The 12,183-nt window shown below is 34.5% G+C and overlaps 1 protein-coding gene across 1 annotated transcript; it reads right to left on the bottom strand.

The window, feature by feature from the left end:
• Positions 1–1,513: 1,513 nt before the first annotated feature.
• LOC137399944 (cytochrome P450 2B5-like) lies at positions 1,514–11,638 on the bottom strand. Its single transcript, XM_068086211.1, has 10 exons — positions 11,560–11,638; positions 10,314–10,512; positions 9,704–9,774; positions 8,966–9,166; positions 7,467–7,691; positions 6,260–6,398; positions 5,695–5,827; positions 5,051–5,165; positions 3,211–3,356; positions 1,514–2,117 (listed from the first exon to the last, which is right to left on the bottom strand). The coding sequence occupies exons 1-10, from the start codon at positions 11,635–11,637 to the stop codon at positions 1,913–1,915; spliced, it is 1,512 nt and encodes a 503-aa protein (XP_067942312.1). The 5' UTR covers position 11,638; the 3' UTR covers positions 1,514–1,912.
• Positions 11,639–12,183: the final 545 nt, after the last annotated feature.

Below are 12,183 nucleotides of genomic sequence, written 5' to 3'. Positions count from 1 at the left end.
GGTTGATTCCTGTTTCAAAAACAAGTTAGGCTAAATAAGACAGATGTAAGTTTAACTTTAGGTACCATGATGAATATAGGCGTAAATTTTCTTCTCCCATTTCAAAGCTGCACAATTTCAAATCCTTGTTTTCTGTACTTATCATCATTTTTTCACTTTTTTCAATATCTTCGTATATCGTCAAGTCTTATCGTCTGTATCACTTCATCTGATTGTACATTGAAGTCCCACAACAGCTTTACTTTGTTTTCATAGCGCTTCTTTCTGGTGTCATAGTTGATGTCTTACATATATTCTAGTGTACCGCTGCAGGTACTTTATCATATTTGCGCTTAAATCCTGTATGTACAGTATGACGACACTTCCTGATCAAATAGCTACCGTCTCACTTTTCTATTTAAATAATTGAGATGTTGGCGAATTGGTGATCTGTTCCATCCTGGGCATTCTTAATGTTGATGGTATGCTTTAGCCTGGCCTACAACCATGTTTTCTAAGAAATAACAGCAGGTTCATGAGCTAACAAACTGTTGAACACATTTTATATGGTTCTAAAATTATTTTAGCCATTTCCTGTATCAACGATTTTTTTCATGTTTCAAGTTAAAAGTGTGTTAAATTAAATTTTATTATACACGTACAACGCAAATCTTGTGAATACGAACGAAATATTAATCTTAGCAATTAAAACCTTTCAAGATTATTATTTCCAGGTCGAGGACTTTGTGTCTAGCTAGTCCTTCAAAGGATAAACGTATCTCAGAAAATCTTCATTCTAATTCGTAATAGTGTCATGCAATTAATTTGTTTTTCTAACTATAATTAATATTTATAAAACTTAACGGCGTTGTACATGTTCATGTTATACTTGAATGAAGGGCCAATCAATAAAGTATGTAAACAGCAGAAAATCACCATGTTCAATATAATTGATCATTGTTAAACTTTATCTTCTCTAAATAAATGTTGTAGGTGATATGAGATTATCATGACTAATAACAGAGAGCTAGTCTTTCCAAATAGTTACAAAAGGATGGTACAAATCAGTTATTACATGAAGACAGGTATCTTGTGAATAAAACCACATAGTTTGTTGCCTGTTATAAAAGTAAAACCAGTTAAATTTGTTGACTGTTATTTACTATGCATTATTACCAAGTAACTAATATATATATATTTATATATATATAATTATATATATTCTTATATATATATTTATATGTATTTATATATATTTTTATATATATATATTTATATAAATAATAGCATACTAACTAATTCTAGATTACTAGCAGCTTCATTACTTTTTAACAACCTTGATAAAATTTCATCTTGCAAAAATATTCAACTCTTCCGATATCCGTACTCACCTTCTCAAATGTTCATCAATTAACTTTTTATTCTGCATGATTAGAAACAGCGATATGTTTGTACTTACAGAAGAGCTCATAGCTTTAGTGAGCTATAAAGGACATGCAACATGGTATGATCTTTTACACTTGCAATTTGCTGTGAATAATCTATTAAATGAGCCAAATACAATTTTGGCTCAAATATCTTAGAATGTGTTGAAAATAAATCCTAGATTATATATTGGTAAAACACTAATAGGTCTAGAATATATTCATAGAAATATATTCAAATGGAAAAAAAGCAAATTCTTCAAAAATTTGAAACAATTGTGTGTATTCGCTGCCCTTCATACTACAAGTAAAGAATATTTGGTAATAGTAACATACCAAAACGTGTACAAGAGTATAAAAACCTTGAATTTATAAACAACAGTCATCCATAAAATTTATTTTATACCTTGATAAATTATAACTTAAAATCCATAAAAAGCCAATTTATCTAGAAAACTTCTCAGCATCAAAACATCAAAGGGTTACAGTCCTCATTCCTCATAATCTTGCTACTGCCTTCTAACAAATCGAACTTTTACAGAGGGTGGAGTGAGCAAAATAGACATTGGATAGTTTCTCACATCACGATCTGGTAATTCACCAGCTAGTTCGACAGTATACTTCTGGAGAATGTTGACCAGAAATAGAAATATTCTAGATTTGGCTAGCACTTCACCAGGACAAGCTCTTCTCCCTGCTCCGAAGCCTAGAAAACTGAAAGATCACTGATTGGTTAAAGATATGAAGCGCGTACGTTAACAATAACAGAATTCAGAAGTGATCAGTTTGATGTTGATGTGTAGTTGTTAGCCTCACTATTATTTTTGTTGTTTATCATATTAATATTATTTTATTATTGGTATTTAAAATATAAAATAGTATTTTTATTGCTATTTAAATTACTAAGTTTTTACAAATGAAAAAAATACTAATATAAAATATCTAATAAGAATATGTTTAAATATCTCAAGAAAAGACATTGATAAATTCTCTCTAAAAATAGGTTAGCATTATGATGCTCTTTGATGATCATTTGGTACAAAATCTAATTTTGACTAGAAACAGTATGACCCTCGTAGTTACTTTAAACTAACACTAACAGTAACACTCAAAAGCACCTGTCACTAGATGACAGGCCATACTATAACAGAAAACTTTGGTTGTATCAATCCTTTGTTGATGATTGATATTGCGCGCCTCATGGATATACTGTAAACCACCTCACCATTTAAGTCTGTAAGTCAACCAGGTAGTGGTTTCACTTCAAGTCTGTAAGTCAACCAGGTAGTGGTGTCACTTCAAGTCCAAATGTCAACCAGGTAGAGATGTGACTTCAAATCTGAAAGTCAACTGGGTAGTGGTGTCACTTCAAGTCTAAAAGTCAACTGGGTAGTGGTGTCACTTCAAGTCAACCAAGTAGCGGTGTCATGAAAAGCACGTCATACAAATACAAACAACCCAGTTTAACCTCAAAATAGTCTTAAAAAAGATAAATTTGTAATATCTTATACAACATTGTATCAAGAATTTAATCATTATTTTTGCTTCTGCATCTTAAGTGATATATAGTGCGTTACATAGGATCAACATCAGAGTGAGAATATCGGATCAGTCTCCAATGTGTTCTGAAGAAACATAAAGTACATGGGACTAAATTCTGTGTATTACAAACAAAATGCATCACATATTATATTGTAATTTCTCTTTCTCTGATGTTCTTGTTAATGCACAGCTTATAGCATTGCCTTACCAACTTGTGGCCAAACAACAAAAAGTAAAAACTCTTTATTTTAGCATATTTACTCACTTTTCACGATATGGGTGGTCACGATCTACCAGCTGCCCATTCTCATCAAGAAATCTTTCAGGTTTAACCTTAAATGGTTCATCATAAACATCAGGATCATGAGCGGTGTAGAATGAATTCATAATCACCACTGTGTTTGCTGGTACCTTCATCATACAATGAAACCTTTTATCAACAAATGCAAAGATGTATTATTATACTGCTCTAGTTTGATAATCTACCAATGATTAAAGGTGCGCACTTATACGTTCAATATTTGTTTCTATATATAAATCCAGAGTATTACATACTAGAAATTCTCCTGTCATACAGCCTACGACCGAAGTGATAATGGAAAGAGAAAGGGTTCTGCCGGTTGAGATATGCAATATTAGCAGTCAAATGGCACTGCAGTGTAATAGGAGAACTGCAATGGTAGCTGCAGTGGTAGCTGTAATGTACTGGATGTTATTATGTACAACAAACAGCAATAATGAAAGGAAAAGATTATATGTTTATAACTCTCCCATGCAATAGGAGAAATGCAATATTAGAAGTAAAATGGCAAGCTGCTGTGTAATATACACAGGCTTGGGGGGAGGGGGCTGTATATCATTGGTCATAGCAACCAATATCAAGAAGTTGTGATATTTATTTAGATTTCTGTATTTACATCTAAGAAATTATGCTGAATTTAAAAATCTAAACAGATTTTAGCTGGTTGTCATATAAATATATGTATATCTATAAGAAAATGTAGGCCTATTACTTAATTTTGCAGATATTAAAAACGGCTTGGTAGTATCGCGATATTGGGCACAGCCGCAGTGTCATCAACAAAATCTTTAGAAAAATAATAACAGTAACATATTGCACACCATCGGTCACTATATACTTGGATCTTGTAAACTCGGATGATTATTCTTATAACTAAATCTGATAATAATCTTATAAAATCGAATAATTATTCTTACAATTAAATATTGTAATAATCTTATAAGAATCATTAGAAAAATATCATCGCCACTTCCTTTACTTTCACTGCTTTGGACATCAGTTGGAATACCAAAGTACTCATTAAAAGTGTCCAAAATGTCATAGTCCAGTAGAATCGGCAAAAAAGAAATGATTACTTTTCAGTACCTCTGCGTTAATTTCAGAAACCTTCGGCAATTGGACAATGCCATAGACTGGTGAAATGTGCACGTTTTCCTCGTGAAATGCGCACGACTTAATGGTTCTACTCTCTGTCGCACGGCCTTATCGGCGTTTCGTTGGCCGGTTTTAATTTTGATTAGATTAAAAAAGGCTTGTCAAGTTTTTATTGCGATTTTAGGCCAAATTAGTCTGTCTATTTTTGTATAATCCGATCAGATAGGTTAGTTTTAGGATATTGCGTCAACTTTTCAAAGACTTGGTAACATATTTAAATATGTTTGTATGTGTTTTGTATCATTATTATACTTAAACGACTCTACACAAAAATGGTTAAATTTTTTGATGAGATTTCGGTACAAGGGTTTGGTAACGGCCGTTGACGGATAATTTTTCGGGAGTTGTGTGCGCATATGTATTCATCATAAAGCTCCCAAACAATTGCTTCGCCCGTGTTTGGTCGTAGGAAAATTGCAGTATTTTTAGTTCTTCTATATTTTTTATTAGTGCCATGTCCTGTTGACTAGGTCTTTAGTTTAGGAATTTGCTGTCAACTTGGCTACTTAGCGAGCGCACCATTGACTTCCTGTGCTGGATCTCTAGACATCAGTTTACAGGTTCTATTCACTGTAGTTAAACACATGTGCTACCGATTCTACCTGTTTAATTAAAGTAGATTATGTAAGTGAGTAGTTGTCTCACCAACCTTGTAGCCAGCAACTTTGGTATCTCTGATAGTCATATGAGGAACCATAAGAGGGACCTGTGTCAGGTATCTGAAGTGTTCCAGGAGGTATGACTCTACTTGTGGCAGCTTCTCCCTAATAAATATAATAGCACCAACATGAGTAGGTTAGACTCAACACAGAAGCCATACTCTCTCACTTATCTCATATACTTTTACTCTGCTGCAATGCTATCAAATAGGACATTGAGCCAATATAATTATATGTATAGAGGCATGTTCGAAACCACACAACACTAAAATTATTGAAACCATACACAAGTGGTGTATAAGTGCTTTATACATGTAACTTTATCATGCAGCACACAATTAGGATATCATTCTAATATTTATTTGAGTGCCAATTTATATAAGCTGTCCATGAGTATTACATATACATGTATAAACCAATTGTTCATGGGTGTCATTTTAACCAATATGTCAATGCCATCAACCGTTTCAATCCAACAATGTCATGTCAGTTAAACCAACCGGTACTTCAATGTCGCTTTCATCAGCCTAGCTCCAAGTGTCACTCAAACCAACCTGTACTTGAGTGTCATAAAAACCAACTTGTCCTAAGTGTCACTTGAAACAACTTTTCCTTGAGTGTCACTTAAACCAACCTGTCCTTGAGTGTGATGGTATATGCTGGTTCAAACTGACCGTCAACTTCAGCCTGTAGTTTCTTCTGTAACGCTGGATCATGTAGAAGATCCAGAAATATCTGAGACAAACTCCGCCTACTTGTCTCCAGACCTGAAGTAGCTCATTATTATTAGTTAACTCAGATTGATAGACATTTAATAAGATCTATTTTAAAAGTAACAAATCAGTCTTATCAGAATGAAAGCCAAACCTAGGCACCTGCTGCTTGACATACAATTTTCAACAAAGCAACTACACAAAATCTGACAAACAGTAGAGTGGGTGTTGTAGACTCAATTATAACGATGCCGTGAATCCTGACATTAGACCCATCGTCTGCATTAACATGACTTTGTTACAAAAAATAGTCATGTATCTTTGTTTAACACCTGCGGACACTAGCCATTTTGGTCAAACGTTCATTTAGTACTTTACTCAATTGTGTTAACATGCCACACGAATAAGGATATATCAAACTTTTGTCTAGAATATCAAATATTATATTTTATTTTAGTCACAAGAAAAAGACGAAAATTATTGTACCTGCAGTAATAAAGTTAAGGAGCAGACCCTTGAGGTGATCATCACTAATTAGAGGTGTGCCATCTTTACTAAGTTCCTGTCGTTGTACCTCAAGGAAGTAATCTACACAGCCTCGTTTCTGATTAGGGTCATGGCCAGCCTGAAAGGTCAATTGCGACATGATGCTCTTGGAGCTAAAAGTTACTCAATTTAACTATTTAACTTGCAATTGGGTGTGGTGCATTGATATAAATAAAGCTGAAAATTACTATTATTTTATAGAACGTCAATATCTTAAAAATTTTCAGGCATTATAATTGTTTCTACCCAGCGAGCTGAAAAAAGCACAAGATCAACGTGCTCAATCAGAAAAAGGAAAAATAACTAACATGCTAGATTCAGTCTGTTTTCACGAGGCATTGACATGTTATAGATTCTATTCATTAAGACATGGAGATGAGTGAAGAAATCAATGATTTGCCCATCAATATATGACAATTCCTCAACTCACTAATACGTGTAGATGTCTCGACAGATTGTGCAGATCAACGTACAATCTCAGTAGACTGAGATTCAGAATGACTTGACTTTATGTTTTTGAAAAACCATTACTGATTAGAGAGACAAGAATTGCCTATTAAAGAACATAAGTTATGCTGCTAATATCAGTTTTCTCTAGCGAACAATACAATCTTGACACTAAATTTTTGATATTATCAATTGTTGGCTTTTTTTAACTATCTTTCTACCAAAAATTGTGCTTGTATGAAAATTTACTACTCTAGTTCACGAACCATGACATGACTAAACCTTTGATTACCTCATGAAACCTGAAATGGTAATCATATGGCAACAGAACAAAAGCTCGTAAGATGTGCGGACCACAGACAAAAGATACAAAGGTCAGGCAAGTTTCAATCTAGTTTCAAAAGTAATGTGATTCCATATTTTTCTAGCTGTTTGGTTGCGGAGTTAAATTCGTTTTATCCTTAACCATGATAGAAGAAGCTACTTTTTTAGAAATAAAGTGAATATTGCATTTGCTAATATTAAGTTAACCAATTAAAAGTGAGCATTGGTAAAGCGAGGCTGAATGAACTTGAACACGACTGGAACTACTACGTTACAACCTTTAGGCTCTGGTCACTTACGCCAATTCTCCCAAATCATCCATTAGTTTGGTTACCATGTGACCAATGTATGTTTGTAATCCCGAATTTGTATTTACCTTGATCTCCTGTATTGTCGTACTTATGAAGTCATTGACTGTTTTAGTAGCGGAATCGAGCATCTTGTGTGACTCTCGGAAGAGAAACTTGAAATGGAAGAGAAAAGGTACAGCATCGATAGCTCCCCCACTAGTAAATGGATCAATGGCTGCTACTAGCTCCTCGTTCACTCGACTCATTTGTTGACAAACTTCACTGTCATAAGAATGCTTCTCCCCAAACAGCTATAATATAATTATTGCAGAAGATATAGTATATAAAGTTGTAGTATATATACACTAACAATAATATATAGTACATACATAATATTTAATAAATACCTACACGTGGTTATTCTTAATGTACTTGACTGATTTATAGTTTACAGTAACTTAAAAGGATAAGTTATAAGGTATTGAAAAAAACCCAAACATAGGCCAATACGTGTAAAGCTATTTACAATATCTCCTTGTGGGAATATGATGATGAGAGTGTGACTCATGCTTACTCAAATTTTCCATTGGCAATGTGCCAGGCTAATAGCAAGTGGCAAGAAACTCTCATTACTTCTCATTGTTTATAAGCTGATTTTAATACCCGGGCAACGTCGGATAGTACAGCTAGTACTAGTACATAAACAGCTACAGCAACTCCGTGAGGTACGCGCATCCTGACTTACGAGCAATTTGAAATAAGATGAAAATTTCAAGAAAACTTTTGCCTTGAGATGCGAGACAAAATTGAGATACGAGGATATGAGCATATGAGAGAGTTCTCGAATATGAGTGTGTGGCTGAGTATGCAAAGAATATGAGTGGACTACTTCCAAGAACAGCATTGCTCGGTCTTTCTTGTCGGATCAGTTTGAAAATGTTTTAGAAAGGCCGGCTAAAGGTGAAGATAAGTCAAAAAGCCTAAAAAGAGTGCCAAGCCAAAAGAAGAAAAGTAAAAGTATGAAAATAAAAACAAAATTAAAATCAAGTTCACTGTGACGTAAGATTATAAAACTCATTTTCAAGTATATGCATAGTATGTTAAGCACATTAAGGTAAACTTAAAATATATGTTATGTTAAGTAGTGTCACAAAAGCCTAGCATACCGAACATGTTGCCGTTAAGCCTCTCTCATACCGCCGTTAGCCGTTTCTAGTTACCCGCTACCGTCTGTTCCGAAGGTAAGAACTATATACAGTTCTGTCCATAATGTTACATTTTATTGCGATCATAACCGCTACATAAATATTGTTACTTTGTGAGTATAGGCGGTGAATTAGAAAATTTAAAGCCTGTTTTTCTATTGTAATATCAAGATTTTAGGTTGGTTTTTCAGGTGGGAACGGATTAATTTAAATTTAGTTGTTTTATATTGGACAGTTTAATTTGAGATACAAATGAATTGATATACGAGGTCATTCCCGAAATGCATTAAGCCGCATCTCAAGGTATCACTGTAGTCTGAAATGACTACTACTGGTTCAGGTCAGTGTTGATTGTTATTGAATTGACCACCATAACTCACCATCGCTGCTATAACACAGCATACATAGCCAACACTGAGGTTTACAGTGTCTATAGCTTGATTCCCCTTCTGGTCTATACTGTCAACCATGTCTCTCAAAGACTCTTGCATTACATTTTCTAAATGATCAATCCCAGGTCCATAGGCTTTCATAGCCTTATAGAATATGCGACGCATCATCACCTGCTCCTCAGTCATACTCTACAATCAGTGTGTGATAGCTCTATTCAGGCCTTCAATCTATTGGCCAGCCAATTAAAGCTTTATAGCTGTGGTGACAAAATGCTTAGATCCTGCGATGGCAGCTCAGTTGACAACTTCCTTCAAGCAGAAAAGTGGAGGGGAAATCGGAAAAAAGGAAAATAGTTGAATCCCTAGACCATTGGTTAGGTTAACTGATTTAGATTTGAACCTTTCTGTTTAGTAGGCAAAAAGTAGCCTAATAGAAAGAGAGTCAATAATAAGGTCCTAAGTCTAAGAATGGAAATAGAATACAGTCCTTTTTGTTACCTGATGCCACATTAACATGTGATCTGGTCGCTGATGATGGCAATAGCTTTCTCAATATCACCTTGATGACTATCGGTAGCAGTGTCTATGTGAATTAGATGTCTATGGAATAATCCTTGATTTCTTGATTGCACTTAAAGCAACTGTGGATATTAGTATTTATGTCCATGCAGTGTTTTTTAACATTGACTATACTTGACACAAAGAATAAGAACTAAGCCTACATACCAGAAATACAATATCTTTTGGTAAAATTTCTAGAAGACGTTTTAATGGTGGCCGTCCTTGAAAATCAGTTCCTAAAAAAGAAAAACTAGGGTATTGTCCAAAACAACAGCACACTTATGTACTATCATCAAATGATTACATCAAATGGGTGCACAAATTAGTCAAATTACCATTTAGCAACATAATAAATATATTGGCATGCCAAATAATTTTGTGATTTGCATTAGCGAGTTTCTTAGAAACTAAGTTGACCAAAGTCCAGCTCCAGAGAATCTTTTCGCTAGTGACATGAGCTCTCATTCAATCAGATGACCACAACTTAAACATAATGTAACTAGCTACTATGCCTTCATTAAACTACATTGGAGTTGTGTACACAATCTGTTGAAACTAACATTCTGAGATAAGCCACGCTTATAATTTCCTAAAAAATTCTTAAATTGAAAAATTCCCAAACATTATTTTTGAACTAAATATAACAAAAAATAATTAAACCACTAACAGCTACATATATTTAACTAGTACCAGCAGCGCCACACCTAAACTTGCTATAGCATCCTTCCTCTGACAGTTTATTACCGCTGAAAAGTCAGAACTGAACTAAACCAACCTGTTTTAGTGAGAGCCTCCAAACATGCTTCTTTAGAATTAAGTACCACAACAGGGACAGTAAATATCCTAATCTTCATAACTGCTCCATACTGTCGAGCGAGCCTAAAGAACTGGTTGTGTAGGTTTTCAGTGTCTAAATGCAAAATATTGCCAAGTATTGGTAAGCCAGGAGGTCCTGGTATCTTCCGAATGGGATCCTACAAAATGCAAATGTTATAGAGCTGCTACAAAGGCATTACAACATGAATAAACCAAATAGTTGAAAATTATAAAACCAGGTTTAAAAGATGTAACAGTAGCCAAAATAAAAACTAGTTACTAACATCAGCCACTTGCTTTCCGATGTTTGTCAGTCAATGTGAAAGTCATTGTTTCACGCTATTTGTGTATTTATAAATTTATTTCTTTGACTATCACTCATCATGTGGCCCAATGACAGTCCACAGTACTATGCCATCAGAGTTGTTGAGTGTTTGTACACTTAATCAGATTCTACAAGCACCCTACATATTCCTTATATACACACTATTATAACATCCAACATACTCTGAAGCGACTGAAAATCACTAATATGCCAAAAACAGCCCATTTTTACAAACAGGTGAATAGTTTATATCTTAGACTTTTGATGTAGTACTCCATAAACCCATTGCTGATTGACTTGTAGACTTGTAATAAGTTTTGTTTTATATATACATGCAATTTACTGATGTTTTTAGGCCAGAATAAGGCTCCAACGAGCAAAGTAATGACAAAAGTTTCTAGTTATTAACTTGAAACATTTTACTGGCTAAATATACTACTTTAGTTCCATGGACTTTAGTTCCATGCCATTGCTCGCATATCATTGGCCAATTCTATTAATAGCGAGAACACTTTTGGAAAGTTTCTAAAATTTATAGGTCAGCTGTTGTCATAAATACTTTTGGTACTAATAAACATAAATAAGGTGTTAATGATGATAATATTGAAGTCATAAACTCATGGGCCAATAAAAGTACAAACAGCAGAGGCCTTACCATAAAAGATCAATCTGTGTTGAGAAAATTGACAAACATGCTTGACTTATGCAGCAACTACTGCCTCAGTAAAACACCCTTACTTAGCATTGATGTCTTAGATAGTTAGCGTGTGAAATCACCTCTGATATATTTAGCTGATAAAGGACACTCACTCACAGGAAAGAGTGACACGTCACAGACATGCTTGGATACTGATAACAGTAGCATTTCTTCTAGTCTTACCTTCAGCCATCTAGTGAGAAAGTATGTTATTAGGAGTCCTGCAGTAGCTAGTAGGATCTGTGTTACAGCCAGCTCCATATTGAGCATGACTGACTAGGCACGTGCATGTATATAGTAGATAGATATGCTGTAGCTAGCCATTACGTCACGTTACGCTCTGCTTAATAGAGGGTATACAGCATTTGATTACATAGATTCTGACCCTGAAATCAGCTAATGCCATTTTAGAGCTTTTAGGAACTTTGTTTGCAAGCGTCACATATACTGCTGATGACTAAAATTAACAGATGATGCGCCCTTGACTTCAACTAACACTGTTAGTTGTAGTCATAAACGTGCATCATCAGTTAATCATATGTTAGTCTGACAGGTGATGCATGTTTATGACTACAATCAACAGGTGATGCACACTTATGACTACAACCAACAGGTGATGCACACTTATGACTATAACCAACATATGGTCCAGATCTCTCAGATACTTAACATTCGCCAATTATTTCTCAATGATTATGATTTTTCTGTTTTTTGCGCGTGCAAGCTCCAGTGGAATGGTCAGATTGAATATAAATGCTGCTCATGTCAAAGGATACAATACAGTAGAAATGTGATGATCTGATCCAA

The sequence above is a fragment of the Watersipora subatra genome, chromosome 7, assembly GCF_963576615.1.
Source record: "Watersipora subatra chromosome 7, tzWatSuba1.1, whole genome shotgun sequence".
Lineage (NCBI taxonomy): Eukaryota > Metazoa > Bryozoa > Gymnolaemata > Cheilostomatida > Watersiporidae > Watersipora > Watersipora subatra.
This window is presented reverse-complemented; position numbering and strand designations above follow the sequence as displayed.